Source organism: Sinohyriopsis cumingii, chromosome 1 (assembly GCF_028554795.1).
Source record: "Sinohyriopsis cumingii isolate HCF-2022 chromosome 1, ASM2855479v2, whole genome shotgun sequence".
Lineage (NCBI taxonomy): Eukaryota > Metazoa > Mollusca > Bivalvia > Unionida > Unionidae > Sinohyriopsis > Sinohyriopsis cumingii.
Genome location: NC_142961.1, coordinates 122,097,113 through 122,119,533, shown reverse-complemented (window position 1 = coordinate 122,119,533; position 22,421 = coordinate 122,097,113). Strand labels below are relative to the sequence as shown.

Below are 22,421 nucleotides of genomic sequence, written 5' to 3'. Positions count from 1 at the left end.
TAAAACGAACAAATCTTAAATTTCCCCCTTCCCCAAAAAATTTATAAAACAAAAAATAAGTTTAAAAAATATTAAATCCTTAAAGTAAATGACATATCAGGATGTGAAAACTTTTCTCGGGATACAGACTGAAAATTTCGTCATAATTAGGTAGCAAAAATATACCCATAGCACGATACGGCGACCTCGCGTGTAATTCAGTAAGAAAATTACCTAGTATTACGTCTGAACAATTTTCCTTCTAATACGAGCCGAAAATGTGTCTTTTAAAACGATAGGAAACTGTCTCCAATATTAAAAGTGCGGATTTTTTTTTTTTTTCATCGTTTGGTACAAACCCTCTCTCGTGTTTCGGATAGAAGATTTTACTAAAGTACAAGACAGTGAGAACTTTCTTTTGCAAGACGGTGTTGATCTTTTTCAGATCCGATAGATAACGGAGATGGAACCGGTAAAATCATTTGAGTAACAAAGCTGAAGAGGATGGAGGCGAGCGTAAGGGTAAGATAAGACGTGTTCCCTAAAATCTTTGGGATTAAAACTGAAACTGAAATTAAATTTTTCGTTGAATAATACATTGTCTATATATATGTTGCCAGCTTTTAAGATAAATGGAGATGGAACCGGTAAAATCATTTGAGTAACACACCCGTGGAACCCGTAAAATCATTTGAGTAACAAAGCTGAAAAGGATGGAGGCGAGCGTAAGGGTAAGATGAGATGTGGTCACTAAAATCTTTGGGATTAAAACTTAAATTGAAATTAAAGTTTTCGTTGAGTAATACATTGTTCATATATATATATATATATATATATATATATATATATATATATATATATATATATATATATATTCACAGCTACTCAAGTTCCATATTTTATTATTTGACATAGATGAATGAAATACCAGGTATAAGCAGTTAACTGACGTTATTTGAAGTCATATGTATAAACTTCTATTAATTATTGACGCTTGCATTGGAATTTTTCAGTTACGAATTATTTGTCTTTTTTATTCTATGATATGGGATTGTTACGTAGTGGGTTGGGGTTATCGTTATTTAGAAGATGATCGACCACGGTGCTATTGCCCGGATCGAGTAAATAATGAAATATGATATTAAATTAATGGGTGTAAAAATCAGAGACCTAAGCAAGGATATATAATAGAACAACACAATCCAACACCACCCACCCCACTTGCGGGGTATAAAAATTTATTCAGTTTTATAAACAAAGTGAAACTGAACATGACATTTGAATGATTCACTTTGTTTTAGAAATAAGATTTCCAAATTTTTAAAAAAAGAGTGCAATCAGTAGTTCTGTTTATACCGATAAGACAAGTTTCATCTTGAAATCGACCGAACGATCGAACTCACATCGCCCAGCATGCCTGAATAACCTGGTTACTTGCCCGTCCTTCCAAATTCAACACTGATGACAGGTTAGAGTCGACGTATTCATTTTGCTCCTCTCTCGCCATCCTGCTTTCAGACCATCAACCATAATTTCTCTATTGGTACTTATGTATGTGGTTAATTCCCCTTCTAAATAAAAAATAGACAGCCTAAATATTTATCAAGTTTCTTCTTCTTCTAGGGCTCGAACACCAGCCACTCTCTCGTTATGTCATATATAGTCGTATCGTAATTAAACATAAACTAAGGCTAATATGGATCGGTTCACAGCCTGATAGCTAATACACAAACCCGAGTACAAGAAGATTAATGTCTCTCCATAGCGTTGATTCGGTATCCCTAATTGAACTATGACATAATAAACTTTTCATACACTATGGACCATAAATCACTAATTGACTAATGAAGACAGACAGCTCTCTTAATGCTAATACCATTGATTCTTGGTTAAAAGAATTCACATCTTAATTATACAAATGAATTAACGAAATCCACTGCATGTCTTAACAAACAATATTTGCTAACTAACAATTCATTGGCTAAACATTTCCAGACATCAATTCCTAGCCTACGTGATTAATATAGCTTAAGACAGATACATTCACACACTATTCTCAACTCACATTAAAAGTAATGCATGAAATTCATATAATAAACGAGTCGTATAACATTCAAGACGAATGAATGCGAATAGTTATGTTCCAAATTCATCAAAGGAAAATTTATGTATAAACTTAAAACAAGTAAATTCAAACGAATAATTACAAACTCATGCCACATAAATTACACCAGATTGCACGCGACTGAGACAATTAATTCGTGCTTTCCGAGACTCATTCGTTTCTGTGCCTTTTAAGTTCCGTGTCCATCAAACGTCCAGACACCCATCCCTTGGACAATTTATAACGGGAGAACACTTTCTACTCCACCGGATTAAAAAAACCTCCCCTTCCACAAAGCTTAACTTGGACTGACACTTTCCGACGGAGAATACTTAAAACATTAAATCTAATTTGAGAAATACCCCCCCCCCTTCTTATTTAGCTTAGCCAATCAGGATTAAACGTATCTTACCGCCGAAAAGTAACACATACTCATCGATGTTAGAATAATTGTCTATTTCTCTCCTTTTAAATAAACCGATTTTTGAGAAATTTCACTTAATGACATTAGTTCAAATGGCACAAGATCGTCTCTGGACTGTTTCAACTTTGTGGTTTTTCCGATGTCTAAACCTCAATTCACCTTGTCTCTCATCTGTCTGACCCAACGGCCAATTAAAAATCAATCACGACGCAGGCCAGGAATGTCAAAACCATTGTAGTTTAGAGATGAGTTATGATAACTAACCCAATAGTCAATTTGTTTCATGTCACATTGACCGTGGCAACAGTCACTCGGTCGTGATTTAATAACATCTTATAAATTCACACTGTTACAAAACCCCCAAACAAAACCCTTTTAAATTAGACATATCATACAAATGTAAAGGGACAGATTAGCGTACCTTTCCACTTCCCCTTGCGCACACATGTGTGCGCACGCACACGCACACGCACAAAAGAGACAGTGTTATCTTTACTCCATAACCACGAGTATCCGCTTCATGTTCAAATTCTTAATCGCGGTTTACCTCAGATTGCCAGCTAGAAAACGGAATATATGCATAGATAAGTCAAGTGAATTTAAGTTATAATTATTCTTTGCGGCACTTATGGAATAGAAACTAACATACGTCCAAAACAATGTAGATGTTAAGTTGTGTGTATTTTGAAAAGCGTATTTTGTTTCGAATACAATACAGTTTATACCACGTAAGTATGAGGAATTAATTATTTGAGATAAAAAAAAAAAAAAGGTTTGAAGGCATAATGCAATACATGGGAAGGTCCAGGAATATAGTTTGTGGGTGGGGTGCGTGAACAATTAGAGGAGGGGTCTGTGGGACCGGTGGGGGATAAAAGGGCAAAGCGTCTGGAGGTTCATGCATTTTAAGTGTTTCCAGGGCATAATTCTAACCATCTCACTGTAAGAGAAAACTTACTTGCTGGTCAGTAATATAACCTAAATTGCATTTTAAATAGCATTTTTGTCTCCACCGGAAATTAATAATGGTACATTCCAAAAGTCTTGGTTCTGGGATCGTTTATACTAATGCAACTGCAGACAACATATATATCATGAGCCGCGGGCCTTGATGTGCAGGCGTATCAATGTCTGTGTTATTTGTCTAACTGATTACTTCCACAAAACTGCATAAACTCAGATCTGCCAGCGCATTTTGTGACGGCATAAATGGATATAAACAGTTTGCAGTCTGACATATGAACGAGTAACGAGATTACAACATGTAAATAACAGCGCTGATAATATAACTAGGAGCGTAGATAATATAATTGGACTTGTCTGGCTACCTTTTTTTTAAAGTTTATTTTTTGTTGTTATTTGTTTCTTATTATTTTTAGAACTATTTATAATTACAAGAATTCAGCTTAACACCTGTGCTAATCTATTTGAAAATCTAGTAGACACTATGTCTAAACATCCTTCGCTTCACTGCGTCGTTCATGCATTTGTATGATAAATTTTCAGGCTGCATGGCTTGCAGATTAACGTAAAATATGAGGTTCAATTCTAATATGAAGTTAGCGTATTAGAACCGTAGCGAAATTCGCATGCTTAATTGAGATTTATGGACGCAGAACAGAAGTCCAAGTGTGTGCGTTTAAGTACAGGTGTACGACTAGATCATCTAGGATACACCTGACTGCCAAATCATATGCTACCTAGGTGACGTCACCTGACCTGATAAAGTCATCCAAGTACGAAGGACCTTGCATGTCACCGAGCAAGCTACGTGATAAGTCGTTGTTATTTGTCAGTTTCAAACTTTTATCAACTAAAATTGTAATCTTTCTGTATCAAGCAGGTGCTTAAGCACACACACACACACACACACACACACACACACACACACACTATTTATTGTATATTGCCTTTCGTACTGGAGACCAATGTAGGCAACATTGGTATTTTTATATGAATCGTTCATCCTTTTCGAATACAGCAATTTCACTATTGCTCACGATTAGATGCAACAGCAGACATAAATTAGCATTTAAAAGGGTGGCGAAGGAAGGGACTATGGTATTTCTTTTCTGTGCTGTTGGTACTGCGTTCGGCTTTGTGCAATTCTGGCGTTCGTTCTTCGTCAGCATTTGCTGTTTTATACTTGTCAATAACCACAGGACGACTTTCAATTAAATCGGGCACAGGGCATCATAGAATAAACCGCTGTCGATGTAAACAAATGATGCCAATCAGCTATCAGATATGACTCATGCTATTAAAAATAAACGTCTTTTCAAAATCTGCTCAGATGGATCAGCCCAAATTTGGACAGAGAGCATTGTGGCCTGAGGAGTTTTGAAATTTATACAAATAATGCCAATCCGCGATAAAATCTGCCCGCCGTTACCAAAAAGCTGAACAAAATTTGATGTTTGATAGAAGCAACATAACATTAAGATTGTTCACGTTTGTACAAATTAAGCCCATCTGTCATCAAATATGACCATACATTACTATAAAAATTAAACAAACATGTTTAGACAACGTTTTCGTACCCTCCCCCGAAGGCAAACGTTTCTTTTCTTTATGCTGTAACTTATACGCATATGCCTGCAGCATTATATATACATTAAACGTACAGGTGAAATGGGGCTAGGTTTGAGTATATTAACAAATTCCATTTAAAGTTCTCGCATTGGTAGAAATGCATTAATCTCATTGAGGTTAGTCATGAAGGAGCCAAACCTCGTAGATGTAAATGCAGAACAAAGGCATAATGGCACCACCCTAATCCCCAAACAAAGAAATCTAATATATATATATATATATATATATATATATATATATATATATATATATATATATATATATATATATATATATATATATATATATATATATATATATATATAATGAATTCACCCGAAGAAGGTACGCCTATAAAATTAGTATCGGTGGGGTGGGGTGGGATGCTCGTATGTTTTGCGGATGTATGCCAAATTATGTTTAGAGGTGAAATATGGTTAGGGGCCCTTGCCCGTATGTACGGGCTACAATACACCGAAGGGATATGTGTCGCTCATTTTTCGCAATATACAAAAATATACACTTTATCCATACATTAACAATTTTAAGGTTGATTCTTTTCAGTTTCTTTGTTCCTACCGTATCCAGTGGAATGTTCCGTCAAAAACAGCTGATAAACGTAAACAAAGCCACATGCAATGTTTCTATATTTAAATCAACGGACTAACGTCATACCAATCAATAGGCTGTATAGTTGTCATGTGATCACGAAAGTGCGATGATGGCGCAAGGATGCTAGACTTAACGAGAATTAAGATTGCAAGATGTAGGACGTTTATAATTCGACACATGGATATAGTTTACGACCATTTTACGATATCTTGAGTAAAAATTGTAAGCTTGATTATTTCTTGCTGATTTGAGCGTCGTTTGTATGATGCATGTGCTAAATCGCGACAACACGTCATGTCGTACACAGGATAACATTATAAAGTAGATCGACAGCTGTATCATGTGTCATAAAGTCTACCGTTGTATGTAGATCGTAAACTTAACTCGGTGATAGTTTTTGTTCAATAGTATACAAATTTCAGAGTCCGCTGTCTGCCCAAAACAAGAATAGGATGGGTTTTTGTCACCAATTGCGACTTCTACTGTGGAAGAACTTCACCCTCAAGAAGCGGAGCCCAGTGAGTACATACATGTATATATATGTATTAATGGTTGATCCGTTCAAGGAGTTCGCCTCAGGATTCTTTACTATTCGGTTTTATGTAGATATCCCTAAGAAGCGATACCTATAGAAAACCCAACAGAAAAATATATCGAGGCAAAATCCCGAAAGGAATCGCGTGATGCAGTGTTGAGATACAGTATATAATATATATCAACTCCACATGTGATAATGAGGCCAATTCATATTTTGATCTATTCATGTTTTCTTATTTATTTATTTACTTATTTATTTACTTATTTATTTCTTGCTACTTAACTTTCATTTTCTAACTGTGTTTGAGTAAAGCATTTGGAATTTAAAATGTTATTCATTTGGTGTTAAATTTAGGAAACTCAAAAAATGTTGAAAAAATTTCATCATTATTTTAAAAGAAACATAACCATATAAAATATGCTTTGCACATTTGTGAATGAATAAACACGTTTCACGTTGCATACATAATAATTTTTAGACATTCAATTACATGTAAAATAAGAATGGCATACAACATTTGTTAAATACCAGCCCTCATTGTAGAGCTGAGGGACATTATGTTGACAAAAACATGTCTGTCTGTGTAATGAATTTATTTTTCAGGAACAAACTTTGACCTGACCTTGTACATGTTATTTTCTTACCATCTCATGACATATGGGCGATAAGACATTTTTAATAACATTTAGTCTACTATTATTTTATATAACCGCTGTAACAAAATGAAATGTGTCACTGGGGCAAAAATTTCTTAGCAGAGAATTATCTACATGTACAGAAAGGAGAAATTAGAATGTCTATTTATATCAGTTACCAGCACCAGTCAACATTCTAAGTTTATATTAGTTTTCTAGTCACCATTGTTGCTAATCTAATAAAAATGTAATGACTGATTGTTCCTTTATTATATATACATATATATATATATATATATATATATATATATATATATATATATATATATATATATATATATATATATATATATAGTAAAACTAAAATTATCTGGCAACCCGATTAACCGTCAGTCTCTGTTAACCATCAAGGCAATGTGTGATGTCAAAATATTAAAAACATGTACATGTACATATGTAAATATTATGATATTTTGATGACCCGGTCTACTGTATAATATTTTTAATGTACATATTCTATTATCCATCTGTTCTCATATCCGTCATGGACTTGGTCCTGCACCAGGTGAGTGACGGATAATCAAAGTTCTACTGTATGTATATATATATATAACCAGTTGATGAGCAATTATTATTCAGTATCTCAACATGGTGGCTTGTCAAAAACAAGGCTATCTTTCTTTCAAATTACCTAATGTATGAAATGGCGAAAATGGCACAGAACTAAATTTCTGCAAACTCAGAAATATTGATTGGTAATTGCCATTTCATTAGCAGTGAATAATTCTTTAAAAAAAGAATTATTAAGCTTCACAGCACTATTAGATGTTACAAACAAAATTTTGGGTAGTCACGAAAGCAAAATATGGATTTAAAGATCCAATTACTAACGATTCTTAAATCCACAGACTTCGGTAGCAACAAAGCTACTTTCTTGCAGACATAAACAATATTTTGTACAAAGTGGAATCATACTTTTGGAAACAGAAGGCATAAGAAATTGCTGCTTATCAAGGATTTACGGTTTTCTGCAGAAATATAAAATCCAGCTCATCATGGCAAAAAGAAATATTTATGATAGATTGAATATTTAGACAGGTGTTATTCATTACAAAATATTATATCAAAGACAATTCCTGGTTTAAAACAGTTATAATAACATTGTTGATGCAATTCATTCCAGCAGTAAAATGTGAACATTTTAGTTAAACTGAAGAGAACAATATCATTTAGCTCATGTTACCATCAGTACTCTTCAATTTTTATTTTTATTTTTAAAGTGTATTAACGATTTAGTGGCAGATATTTAGGATATGCTTGACCTAGTAAGAACCTGCCTGGCAAGTAAATGTATGGTGATGCCACCATAACTTATTAGTCAGGGAAAAGGATAATTGGATACCTTATAATAAAAGTAATAATAATAATAGAAACTTTGGCATTTAGCCATTTTTCATGATGAATATAAATGAACATACCATAGTTCTCCAATAATAAGTCCATGCATGATGATGGGCCTGTTCCCAACATGAACAAATTTTGACCAGATTTGTTTGTAAACTCCGCTTTTTATGCTTATTAAAAATTATTTTTTGGGTGGAGGGTCTCACTTCTTTTCATAAATTCAGACCATTTGCATTTATTGCGACTCTATGGTCTTAAACTAAGTAACAGAACTAGATAAAACCAACAAGTTTTGTAAACTTCAAGAAATAATTTATTTCCCAGAACAAAAAGTGAAAATTTAAAAAGAACCTACAGTTGTGATAGTCATAACAATTATATCACAATGAATTCCAGTGGCATTCCAAATAAGTTTCAATATAGAATATGCTGATGTGCCTGTAGTTTTGAATGTGCTAACATGCCAATATTCTGGAATGTGGCAATGTGTTAATGGTCTCTTGATGTATGACAATAATATTATCAAAAAGGTCCTTGAATGAATTCATAATAATTCCCAGATAATTACTTTGTCCAAAACATTATTGAAAACTTTGTAATTCTAATGAATAATAATTTGAATAAATAATTCCACCCAAATTACAACCTGAACACAACAATAAGACTAATTCTGCTTCAGATGTTAAGGTAGGAATGATTAATTTTGAAGTAAACAAAATTAATCAAAACTCTAAGACACAATAATAGAGCCAGGATGTAGGCCAGATTCCTTTCTAAAACATTCAAAGTTGTCAACAAGATTAGGAATTTCTGAATGGAAGAACTAATGTCCTAGATTCATATTCAAATAAACATGTTTACCTCCATTAATAATAATCAGAATATTGAATCTGTAATCATAGAGAAATGTTAGCTATGTACTATTTTGTTTACAAAATGTCACTAATCAGGTAGACGATTATCTTGATTTTGGAAACAGTCAGGTACTAAATACACATATAAATAACAAATTAACAATACATAACAACTTATTATGAGAGAAACACTACAAAAATATGCATTGTTTCAAACTCCAAAGTTGAGTCACCTGTTTGCATTCCAACCATGGGGTGGAGAGATATAGTTATCAAAAGATCTGTATGTCCATCAATGTAAACATTTTAATTTCCATCATATTATTGAAGGTATTTCAACCAAACCAAGTTATTACCATATATACTCAATTATAAGTCAAGTCCAACTGCAAAAACCTGCACAGACCCAGGTTCTGTACACTTAGCTTGGAGTAATCAGCTGAACAAACAATGAATACCCAAATCTGCAGGTACATTATAATATGGTAGATGAGGATTTTTGTTGTTTGCAATTTGACTTAATTTATAAGCGAGTACATGTATATATGGTATGTAGGCACCTTGTAATAGTTCTGTTTTACCAGATTTACTATTTTTTATGTGTTGTTACCAATTATGCTATCACTATCTCTCCATCAATCAACTTTTCCTTAACTTCATAATAGCGTAAGTTCTAGAACACTTACATTCATAAATGTTGTTAATAGTTTTCATGTAGGTTATGGAAGAAACATATCGATTTTGGGTCAGAATTTCAAAGGTCTAGGTTACTGCACCCCCCCCCCCAATTGGTTTCTGCACAATAATATTATTTCCCGATAAAACCTGGATAAAACTTTATGGACAGTTTTCAGTTGGGATAAAGAAGAAAACTGGAGAGAGATCTAGATCTTATTTTATTTAAAGAAGAAAATGGTTTCTGCACAACAAAATAAGTTTTCTTCATCTACCTAACTAGCCTTTGTGGACAGCTTGCATTTGGAATAAGCCTGTTGATTTCAGGGTCACAAGTGAAGGTTATTGTGATTGAAGGAAGAAAAGGTTTAATGCATGATGACATTAGTTCTGCCTCACAAACCTGGACTAAGCTTTTGGTGATGACTTGCACACAAATGAATGAAGAAGTCTGTTGATTTTGATGTAAAAGGGTCTAAGGCCAAGGTAACTGGCTTCAAGAATCAAAATGGTTTTTGCATAATTTTTAAATTCTTATACCATTTACCTTGACGAAAGTGTGTAGATGGTTTGTACATAAGGTACAAAAGAGGTCTTTTGATTTTGGAGTCAAATGTGCAAAGGTCAAGGTCATTTGGCTCAAAGCCAAGTTGGTTTTGCACGATACTTTCTATTTTAGAGGAAGTTCCTTTACCAGAGTTTGTGGATGGCTTGCACTTGGAGTAATAAGCAACCTGTAGATTCAGAGATCTATAGATCGGGGGCCCCAAGTGGCCGAGTGGTCTAAAGTGCTCTCCGTTACAGATCACTGCCATCTCACCTATGTCTGCGTGGGTTCGAGTCTAGGATTCAGCCAATGTGGGTATGTGAGAAAGCTTGCCAGTAGTTTCTTGTGTATCAGTGGTTCTTCCGGGAGTTTTCCCGGGTTCTTCCTCCACCATTAATACTGGCCGCCATGCATAGCCTATCGTGTGCTAAAAAATGGCATTAAGCTTCACAACAACAACAACAGCAACAACTATAGATCAGAGATGATAGTCATGAGAAGTCTACAATAAGAAAATTGTTTCTGCACAATAACTTGAGTTTTAAGACCACATAACTTGACCAGAGGTCAAGGTCATAGAGACCCATTACTAATTTTCCAGCATTGAGGACTGTTAAACGTGGAGTTGTTGTATAATATGGCATTCATGCAGCTGTTGTTCTCATAGTTTACTGTGCAATTGCTCCACAGCTGTGTCAACATAACAAGTGTTTAAAAAATTTGTTGTTGGCATGCTGTTGATGTTGTTGTCAGCAGCACAGACTCAATGTTAAAGTCTTTTTGCACATACATAACTTAGCGAAATGTGAGTTCTGTGGAATTGTTGTACTAATTATGCGTTTCTTATTTATATATACTTTCAGTTTGTGCTCATATTCGAGCTGTTTATCCCACTGGTGTTGTTTGTTATTCTCCTATCCATAAGGAAGAGACAACCAGCTCGTCCAGCAAATTCCAGTAAGTCATCTTGTTCATGGAACATTCCATTTACATTCGTAGCAGTGCACTTAATGACCAGCCTATTTAATCTGTTCTGTTCTGTCTGATGGTATAGTGGTCCATAATTTGAAATCTTCATTATATAGTGCTTCTCAAAATGCAGGTTTAAACATGGATCCCATTAAATTGTCTGAATTGCTTCAAATTATATTTCACATGATTTTAGTTCTTGTCTGATGAGAACCAGTTCGTTCTGGTTTCACATCCTTAAATATCTTATAGTCTGTACGTTTTCATTGGTATCTATACATTTTCAGTGGTTGATGTTTCATGTACACCATGCCCATTTGTCATTGTATTGTATCTCAGACAAAATAGAGTGGCTCTCGTGAATAGCACTGTAAGCGAGCCCAGCTTTTGATGTAAAAATTCTGGAGTTCTATCAGTAATTGCATCAATGTTACATGTTGGCTTGTTGTGTGGGTTTTACATCATTTTTCATAATAGGCCATGTAAGGCAGTCAGCATATTTATTGGAGAAAGAACCCCTTTTTAGCTAGCCAAGACTCAGATCTGCATGGACAAAGATAACATGGTAAGATAACCCATCATATAAGGCAGCTTTATGGGGGAATGACTTACTACCCAAGCAAGGATGATGCAGGGAAAATCATCCTAAAAATAAAATTTGTTGTGGCCCAGTGTGTATCATATACTGTATAAGTTATCAACCATTGCCATCTTGAAATTATTGTTAAAAACTGCTGGATCAGTTTTATCAAACTTGGGCACATATGCTGGCATGAAGGGGTTTGTTATTTGTACAAATGTTGCTGATCCACCGTAAGACATACTCGCCATTATAAAAATAATAGCAACCCTTTAAACAAACATCTCAGAAGCCTGTCAGTGTTATATGATCAACTGTATTAACATCCTGTAAGGGAGACCTTTAAGGTTTTTACAGATGATTCTAATATGTTTCCATGTATGGCCTTTAAATGGCTCCTTATCCAGTATGACTGAATAGAATAGACCAAACTTGACTGAAAGTATCCTGGCATGAAGCATTTTTTAACAGTGAAACCTATCCATAATCTGATATGGCCAATATTACTAAATATTTGACCAAATTTGCCAGAGAGCGTCCTGGCATGAAGTTCTTTCACATTGGTATAAATGATGGAGATCAGTAATCAAATATTGCTGAAAGCAGAAAACCTTTAAGTAACATCATCTCCAAAACATTTGCATAGAATTTGATTAATCTTGATAGAAAACAGTCTGGCATTAAGACCTTTCATATTTATACAGACAATAACAATTTGGGATCAAATATGGCTTCTTTACTAAAAGTAGAAAATCTTTACTGAGCTTCTCCAAAACTACTCAGTAGAATATGACCATACATGAAAGAAAGCATCCAGCATAGTGGTTGTTAGTTTTATACAACAATATGGCCACCATTACTAAAAATAGGAGAAACTTTAAATGATTTCTTTTCCAGCACCATGTGATAATTTGATTCTGTTTGAAAGCATTCTTGCATGAAGATTTTCAGATTTGTTCAAATGATGCTGATTCACTATCAGATATAGCCGCCATTACTAAAATTAAAAGGAACAATAATCAATGACATCTCCACAACTGGTAAATATATTTTTACCAAAATTGACAGAAAGCGTTCTGTCATGAGGCACTTAAAGATTTTACAAATGATGTTGATCCACCACCAAATATGTTCGGAATTACTGAAAAATCAGTTGTTCTTGGAACAAATTGTTAGGCAGATGTCATCCAGGTAAGCAAGATAAGGTCTGCTTGGGTCTCTTGTTTGATCTTTCCTGCTATTTGACTTCATTTTTTTAATGACATTTGTTTCACCCATGAACATCAAGGATGCACTTTAAGAACTCATTTTCTTCAATCTCCAGAAAGTGGTTTAAAGGATTCTTTTGATAATGGACACTGAGATATATGAATGGATATTTCTGATGCTCAAGCAAGGGTAAAACCAGTCATGAAAAAATGAGCTAGCTTGACTTCTACTCGGCTATATCCATATTTACATTTTGAAATCCAGTCACAATATTTCATATACAGTCCAGGGGGTGACAAATGCTGTGTTGACTTATACATGCCTAGCATCAACATATTTGAGGAAAATGTTTTAAGATTTTTGTTTGTTTTCTATTACAAAATAAAAATTGGGCTAGTTACTTGAAATTTTACTTGCTCAGCAATAAGTTATAGCTCATCTGGCTGTAAGCTTATGTTGTGGCCATGTGCCCGTCATGCATCCGTTGACATATGTTTACCCTGGTGGGAACGGTTTTGATCAAACTTGGAATCTAGGTTTATGTCATCAGTATCTCAGCAGTGTGTGAATATGAGTGAGATCTGCATATGAATGGGGTGGTCTTTTGGCTGATAAGCTGAGCTGTTAAATTTTGGGAAGTCATATTTCTGATCTGATTCTGGTGAAACTTGGAGTAGTTATTATATTGGCAAGATCTCAGACAGGTTCAGTAATGAGTGAGATCCATATATATTAAGTACATTATTTTGATTTGAGTGCCCAACCAAGTCATTCTTTTTTCATCTTATTTTGATCAGACTTTGAGCAGGGGCTATTATCATAACGTTTCTTAAATGAGTTTAATAGTTAGTTGTTGTTGTTGTTGTTGTTCTAGGGTTTAACGCCATTTTTCAGCACAAGATAGGCTATACATGGCGGCCAGTATAACTGGTGGAGGAAGAACACTGGAATACCCAGGAAAGAATCACCGACCCACGAGAAGCTACTGGCAGGCTTTCTCACGTACCCACGCTAGCCGAGCCTTGGACTCGAACCCACGCAGACAGAGGTGAGATGGCAGTGATCCGTAATGTTGAGCGCTTTAGACCACTTGGCCACTTGGGGCCCCTTAATAGTTAGTGAGATCCATGCATATTAATTAGGTCATATTGTAGTAGATTTGCTAAGGTTGTTACCACTCTGGATTACTTATTTCTGATCCAGTTTGGTTAGACTTGGTATATATATTTATTTCATAAAGACATTGGATTAGTTTGATTCTAAGTTAGGTCCTTACATATTAATGAGGTGATCTTGCATCTGATTGGCTGAACATTTTGCCGTTCTGGAGGTTATACTTCTGATTAGATTTTGATAACATTTGGAATATAAACTTGCTTGATTAAGATCTCACATGAGTTCAGTAACTAGTGAGATCCATGCATATTATTGAGGTGATTTTGCATTTGATTGGCTGAACTTTTTACCACTCTAAAAACCCTGATTTTATATCTTAATTTGAGTAAACTCTTTAAGGAAAGTTGAATCATCGGGATGTCACACAAAAGGAACAAGATCTGTGGATATTAACAAATTTCAGCACCGTTAGAAATAGTTCTCAAATTGTATGCAGCTTAAAAAGGTTACTTTCGCTTTTAAAATACATATTTTCTCCTTTATCTTTTTTTCTTTTTCTCTCTGTTAAAGCAAGAGAAATAACACATGATATTGACTACTGAGAATCACAGGTTTGGTATAGAGTTCTTCTTGCAAAATTATGAAAACCAGATACATAATTTCAGAATACATTATGTAATTTCAATAGAACAATTCACAAATAATTTGTATTTTATTACTAAAGAAATTGTATAAATAGAAAGACTGTTTTAAAAATTGTACAATTGCAGGCTAGCAAAACAATGTGCATGTTGAAATGAAGGATTATAACTTCCTTGCACATTTATATATATTTGTTTGCAAGTAATTGTTGTTGTTTGTTATATTGATTTTGCTTCATTAGGAATATATTTCCTGTAAAATTGTTATACATTTATTGTAGAGAAGTATTTCTTAAAACTTTGCCATAGTTGAAATTCTGAAATATATATGGAAGCAAGTTTGATATGTTTGGTGAAAGAGTAAAGTGCTTGAAATGTTTTGTAATTAAAAGTGTATTTGACAGTTGATGATAATGCCACACTAAAGTGCTTGAAATGTTTTGTAATTAAATTTGGAATTGTTTTACGAGAACAGCGTATTGAGTTGCTTCTTTTATTAAGGCTAAGCTGTAAAAAAATTGTAAACTCCAAATAATTTGTGTAAATTATTGGTACATAAATGCAGTTAATATTTTTTTAGTGAGAGTAATGTTAGCTTACATGATAGCATGAACATTGATTTTTGAATGAAAACAGTTAAGCCATTTTTATGGAGGCACATTAAAGCCTCTTTGGGTGTACATATCATACAAGGACTAAGGAAGTTGACATTTTTTTAATACTTATTGTAGCTCACATCTTATTATTGCAGCTAGGTCTCAGCAGTGATGTTGTATCATGGTATATGTCATGACAATTGCCATTGATACATTATGTATCATGTTATATATCATGACAATTGCCATCGATACATTATGTATCATGGTATATATCATGACAATTGCCACTGATACATTATGTATCATGTTATATATCAAGACAATTGCCATTGATACATTATGTATCATGGTATATATCATGACAATTGCCACTGATACATTATGTATCATGGTATATAGCATGACATTTGCCTTTGATACCTTATGTATCATGGTATATATCATGGCATTTGCCTTTGATACCTTATGTATCATGGTATATATCATGGCATTTGCCTTTGATAATTATGTATCATGTTATATATCATGACATTTGCCGTTGATAATTATGTATCATGGTATATATCATGACATTTGCCGTTGATAATTATGTATCATGGTATATATCATGACATTTGCCTTTGATACATTATGTATCATGGTATATAGCATGACATTTGCCTTCAGTGCAGTATATATCATGGTAGTATTGCATATATAAATTGAATATATACATGTTTGCAAAAATGAGCATTGCTTATATCATTGGATCTGTCCATTGTAAGACATGTTAAATGCGTGCAAGGGAAGTAAACTAAGGTTTCCTTTTCTGTCCATCTTTCAAATGTTCACCAAATGGCCTTGGATAGAAAGAAAAGACAATATTTATTTTTGGTCAGTTTATATCATTAAGTCCCCTTCTGCTTTATCATTTGTTTGAGTTTGTATTGTGATGCTTTTCACCAGAGCAAATATTGTGATTGATCAAGGCATCGTTGATATTGATCCACCTAGTTATTATCACTCCATTGAAATGTTAAGATTGCTTTAAATAATTGATAGTGATTAGGGAGTAAGATAAAAAATATGACCGTATCTCCATCTTCATCAGAATCATCAGATTTGCTCTTATACAGAAAAGGTAATTAATTTGTTATCTCACAAGGAGTCATAACCAGACATGTGCTTAGAACTCTGATTCCTTATACTGATGGAATGAACATTGGTTTTACCTTTAAAGTACAGGATAAGCTTGCAACAAGATATTATATAGTCAATTATTCACAAAATTATTGAAAAAAGATCTTATTAAATTAGTTATCCACACTGAATAAGTACAGTATCAATATTTCTTAGATATGACCAATCTTGGAGACTTATTGTTTGTTTATACATGTTCCACATATATAATCTTGACCACTCCAGTGGCCTAGTGGTTAGAGCATCCACCTCGGATGTGGGAGGTTGTGGGTTCGAACCCTGGCCAAGTCATACCAAAGACTTAAAAAATGGTACTAGCAGCTGCCTTGTTTGGCATTCAGCATTAAGGAGTTACTGCCAGGACTGGTTGGCCTGGTGTCAGGATAATGTAACTGGGTGGGACATCATGCTACATGTCTGCGGCGTGATGTCCCAGTGCTATACACCTAAATATAAATTGTCACACTGCAAACATAATAGCGATATGACTGATTTTTTTAAAAGCTACATTAAAAATCCAACACACACACACACACACATATATAATAGAATTTTTGAGAAGATATCATGACCAGAAATTAGCATAACTACCAGCCAGAAATAACATAAACTTGTTAGTTTGTATCAACATATAAGGCATACATCTATTGAAGAGTGTATTACCATTATGTGACTGACAATGAAATCACAGTAACTATACCTAATTATACATTATCCTTCCCTCTTAGTTAATTCAAATTAATAATTAATACAAGAAATCATGAATTCATAGCGTAATTGCTGTACAAGTTGGAGAACAGCCAGTGTTAGGTCTCTGTTGGCATAAAAGAAAGTGCAAGGAATATTTGAAACATGTGCATAGATGTGCACTGTTTTCTGAGCCTATTTCGTCGTGCCCTCAGCAGGTGGCACCCTGCTCTCCTTATTGGGAGGAGTAATCATTGGTCTAACATCCATTATGCACAGTACTGCATCAACCTAATGATGCTGACTTGCAGCTTTGCTGTTTGCATTATTATTGTGCCAAGTAATTACTGTGCTAGAGTAATTTCAAGTAGTAATTTAAAATACTCTAACAAAGAAACAACACACTGTACTGGCTTTTGATGTGGAGGCAACATCGATTTAATAGTGCCATGACAAGGAAACAACACCCTGTACTGGCTTTTTGTATATGGCAGTATTGATTTAGTTTTGCCCTGACAAGGAAACAACACCCTATACTCACTTATGGCCTGGGGGCAACACTAATTTTAGTAGGGTCCTGACAAAAAACAACTCCTAGTATGGTTTTTGGTCTGGGAGCAACATTAACTGTAGTCGTGCCCTGATGAGAAAACAACACCCTGTACTGGCGTTTGGTCTGGGGGCAACATGGAATTTGTTATTGTCGTACTCTGACAAGGAAACAGCATATTGCACTAGCTTCTATTGTGGACAACAACTGTTGTAGAATCCTCATTTAAGTGAACTGACAAAGAAGACTTAAGCCCGAGGACCAGATTGATTTAGCAGTGTCCTCTCTTAAAGTGAAGGAAACAACACTTGGCCTAGACCATTTGCTGTTGGGCAACACCCTCATTAAATACACCCTGACCAGGAAACAACATTCTTGACTAGCCTTTGGACAATGCTGATCTAGTTGTGCCTTCCATTAATGCGCCTGGTTAATCAAAACCCTGACCAGGTGATTGTCCATTATGGACACAGTGAATTAGTTGTGTCTTCATTTAATTTGCCTAGTGAAACAACACCCTGCCTGGGTCATTGTCCAAACAATACCCTGACTTGGTCATTGTCCAAACAACACCCTGGCTAGGTAAGGTCATTGTCCAAAGAACACCTTGCCCAATTGATTGTCCTAGGGACAACAGTGAATTAGTTGTGCCTTCATTTAATCCGCCTAGTGAAACAACACCCTGCCTAGGTCATTGTGCAAACAATACCCTGCCTAGGTCATTTTCCAAACAACACCCTGCCTATGTCATTATCCAAAGAACACCCTGTCCAGGTGATTGTCCTAGGGACAACAGTGAATTAGTTGTGCCTTCATTTAATCTGCCTAGTGAAACAACACCCTGCCTAGGTGATTGTGCAAACAATACCCTGCCAAGGTCATTGTCCAAACAACACCCTGCCCAGGTCATTGTCCAGGTGGACAACACTAATTTACTTATGCGTCAGTTTATAATGAAGTTAATTGTAGTAATTTGAAATAGAATGTGCATCAATGCCTCATCTGCACAATTGATTAAACTTCATTAATACTTAGTAATTAATAATCACAAACAACATGAGACAGATGAAGCTGGGGACTCTCAGTTAAAAATAGCAGTTGAAAAGGTTGATCAGGCATCACACTGTAACTAGTCACCAAGATTAAAATATTGATTTGAATGAAGCCACCACCATAAAGGAGTGACTCATAGGAAAGCTATTTCACTTTTGATAATGAACTAAACAGTGATGAAGAAGTAGAACATAATTTCCACTTGTGCAGACTGTGCATCATTCTGTAGTAAGGAGTTTCAGAAATGTAACAGATTATATCTGCCTTAAAAGGCCTCTCTAAGTCTATTTGATTTGACCCAACTGTAGTTATTTATAAGTTAATTATTTGAAATAAATGATAAATATATAATTTGTTGTAAGCTATGTATTATTCTACCTTTTAAGATTTTTTTAAAAATTTTCCCATGCTGCTTGTTAATAGGTTTTTCCAGCAATGCAATAGCTCTACAACTACAGTGAATACACTTTTACCTGGGATCTGTTTTGTAGGCTGCTAGATATGGTTATTTGTTTTTAATAATTATAAACTTTACAACTGCATTGAAGAAACCTTTATTTGGGAGTCATTTCCAAGGCTGCTAGACAATATTTTTTCTTCTCCAGCCCAGCAATAACATAATTACGATTGCAGTAAATGAACTTTTATGCAGGGAGTCTTTTTCCAGGTTGTATGGCATGGTGCAGTAGTTTAATAACCTTAGAGAATAAACCTTTACTCTGGAATTTTTCCCAGGCCGTGTGATATGGTTATTTATTTACAGCCCAGCAATAGCTTTATAACTGCAGTGAATACACATTTATGTGCGAGTTTTTCCCAGGCAATGTGATAAGGTTATTTATTTACAGCCCAGCAATAGCTTTATAACTGCAGTGAATACACATTTATGTGTGAGTTTTTCCCAGAGGCTGTCGGGCATGGTGTTGTAACTTTATAACTGCAATAAAGCCAATGTGGGTATGTAAGAAAGCTTGCCAGTAGCTTCTCATGGGTCAGTGGTTCTTCCCAGGGTTTTCCCAGGTTTCTTCCTCCACCTTTAATACTGGCCACCATGCATAGCTTATTTTGTGCTGAAAAATTGCATTAAACCCCACAACAACAACAACAACAACTGCAATAAATGCACATGTGCTTGGGAGACTTTTCTCAGGCTGCCTGACAATGTTATTTAATCCAGCCTGGCAGTAGCTTTACAACTGCAGTAAATAAACATTCACTTTGGAGTCTTTTCTCAGGCTGTATGAAAAAGTTTCTTTTTTTTTCCAGCCAGAAATAGCTTTAGATGTAAAATGAAAACTTGGGGTGTCTTTTCCCAGGTTGCTTGTCAAGGTTAGTTGTATAGTTGTTTACAGTGGCAGTGATATCACCTTTACTCAGATGAACTTTTTTTATGTGTAGATTTTGTTGTTGATGTAAACCACTTATTTCATGTTGCACTGAATTATTATTGATTTGTGAATACAAAACGATCTCATTCCCCATTCAGTGAATTTAAGTACATGTTCTGAAAAAAAAGTAATTTTATTTGCAAAACCATGGAAGAGCAGTGAGGATTGATTATATTAATATTAAATCATAAAGTGCCATATTTCCTTTTGATTTTTGAATTAAGCTGGGAGCTTCATTACTGAAAGACTAAATTTTGTAGTCACTTATAAAATACTGTCACAGTGAGGCTTTGTTATGAAGTATTCACAAGACAAATTTCATTTTTCTCTAATTACAAACTGCACATATATGGACTTTAGTTTAACAGTGTCAGGTAAATATCCTTCATTTTATCAGAAAAATAATTCAACAAATTCAATATCAAAACATCACAAATGTTTGGTTATTATTTTGAGCTGAATGTCAGATTTAATTAGGAGAATGGCTCTTGGTATTTGTGAGTGCTTGCACTGAAGATTCAAGTAGAAAATTTTCTCCATCATTACAAATCATTTTGGGTAATTTTCTGTCATAGTATTATGGGCATGACTGGCATTGGATTGTCATCTGCAACTAGCTATAAAGAAATTTGTTAATTCTAGACCTGTGAGGTGTATCTCACAAATGTGGAAGGGTATACCTAATATTCAACCATGTTGACGTAGACTTTAATACAAGTATTTCTACGTGTTTTTCACTACAACCAGATATAGACCATTCCAGTGGCCTAAGTGGTTAAAGTGTCTGTGTCAGATGCGGGATTGAGTGGGTTCAAACCCTGGCCGAGTCATACCAAAGTCTTTCCAAAGTGGTACTTAGTCTAGCAATTCCCTTACTTGGCCTTATAATTAAGAGGTTAGTGTTAGGACTGGTCAGCCTGGTGTCAGGATAATGTGACTGGGTTAGTCATGATGTTACATGTCTTTGGCATGATGACCCAGTGCTAGACATCACTATAAACTGTCACACTGCAGACATTGTTGCGATATAGATAAAAAATTGTTAAAGCTACTTTAAAATCCAAATCACACACACACACATCATTTTGGGTAATTTTCTGTTAAGTTTGGTCATGACTAGCATTGGATTATCATTTGCACACATTTTCATTGATATAGGGTGTGAATTAATGAAAGTACGACTTCTAATCAGTTTTACCCTCAATGCCATGTACAAAATTAATCACAGTGACTTGCAGAAGAAGCAAGATGTGTGTGTATGTGGGTGTGATTTGGATTTTTGACAACCCACCCAGTCACATTATCCTGACACCAGGCTGACCAGTCCTATCACTAACCTCTTAATGCTGAGCGCCTTGCATGGCAGATGTTAGTACCATTTTTAAAAGTCTTTGGTATGATTCAGCCAGGGTTTGAACCTGCAACCTCCTGCATAAGAGGCTGATGCTCTAACCATTTTTAAGTACAGTACAGTTTCAGTACACTACTGGCTGCAAAGAAATTCATGTTAATTCTAGGCATGTGAGGTGTATCTCAGAAACGTGGAAGGGTATACCTCATATTCAACCATGTTGACATTGACCTTAGTACAAGTATTTTTGTGTCTTTTACACTCCATCCAGAGATGTCAGTCAATTTAGAGAGTTGCTGATGGTAGGAGTGAGAGCTTTACATTCTTTTCAGTTAGATACAAGATTGTAACTTACAGTATCTCATTACATTCCCAGCAGTGTTGCAGATTCAGCGTTTATAAATAATTTTAAATAAACCTTAGAAAGTAGGTTACACTGATGCAGTTTTTGTATGACATGTTCAGCCCAAAATTTTTCAAGTAAAGTTTTTTGCAAGTTTTACTTGTAAACAAAATTAACATGTTATTAAGGTTCTGCATGTTTTTCAAGTGACCTGGTCAAGTCAGCCCCTTCCATCTTCTGGTGTGTTACCCATACTCCAGTCCTTCTGTGAGAGTAACCATGATGAACCAGGAAACCAGACTCATCACCATCATACAAAGCAAGAAAGGTAACATGCATTTATTTTCATGCAGGAAAACCAGCCCAACAATAGGCTGGTTCTAGGACAGTTGTACCATTTATGTAGATTTCCT

At 34.9% G+C, this 22,421-nt stretch overlaps 1 protein-coding gene and 1 long non-coding RNA gene across 5 annotated transcripts in view; one reads left to right on the top strand and one right to left on the bottom strand.

Moving 5' to 3' along the window:
• The window catches only part of LOC149807771 (ATP-binding cassette sub-family A member 2-like), a 148,127-nt gene that overhangs the window by 12,474 nt on the left and 113,232 nt on the right, over nt 1-22,421 (top strand). For 2 of the 4 annotated variants that reach the window (XM_089970402.1, XM_089970410.1), the window contains exons 2-5: nt 425-501; nt 6,113-6,208; nt 11,207-11,300; nt 22,216-22,336. In XM_089970402.1, the coding sequence (XP_089826528.1) occupies nt 484-501; nt 6,113-6,208; nt 11,207-11,300; nt 22,216-22,336 (329 nt within the window). In that variant the 5' untranslated portion in view covers nt 425-483. Of the gene's footprint in view, nt 1-424; nt 502-650; nt 711-3,122; nt 3,236-6,112; nt 6,209-11,206; nt 11,301-22,215; nt 22,337-22,421 lie in introns of those variants that run through there. The other 2 variants (XM_089970419.1, XM_089970393.1) reach the window with 2 other exon arrangements.
• LOC149807772 (uncharacterized) lies at nt 1,188-3,152 on the bottom strand. The gene is made up of 2 exons (XR_016423437.1): nt 2,929-3,152; nt 1,188-1,550 (listed from the first exon to the last, which is right to left on the bottom strand). It is a non-coding gene; the product is annotated as an uncharacterized LOC149807772 (long non-coding RNA).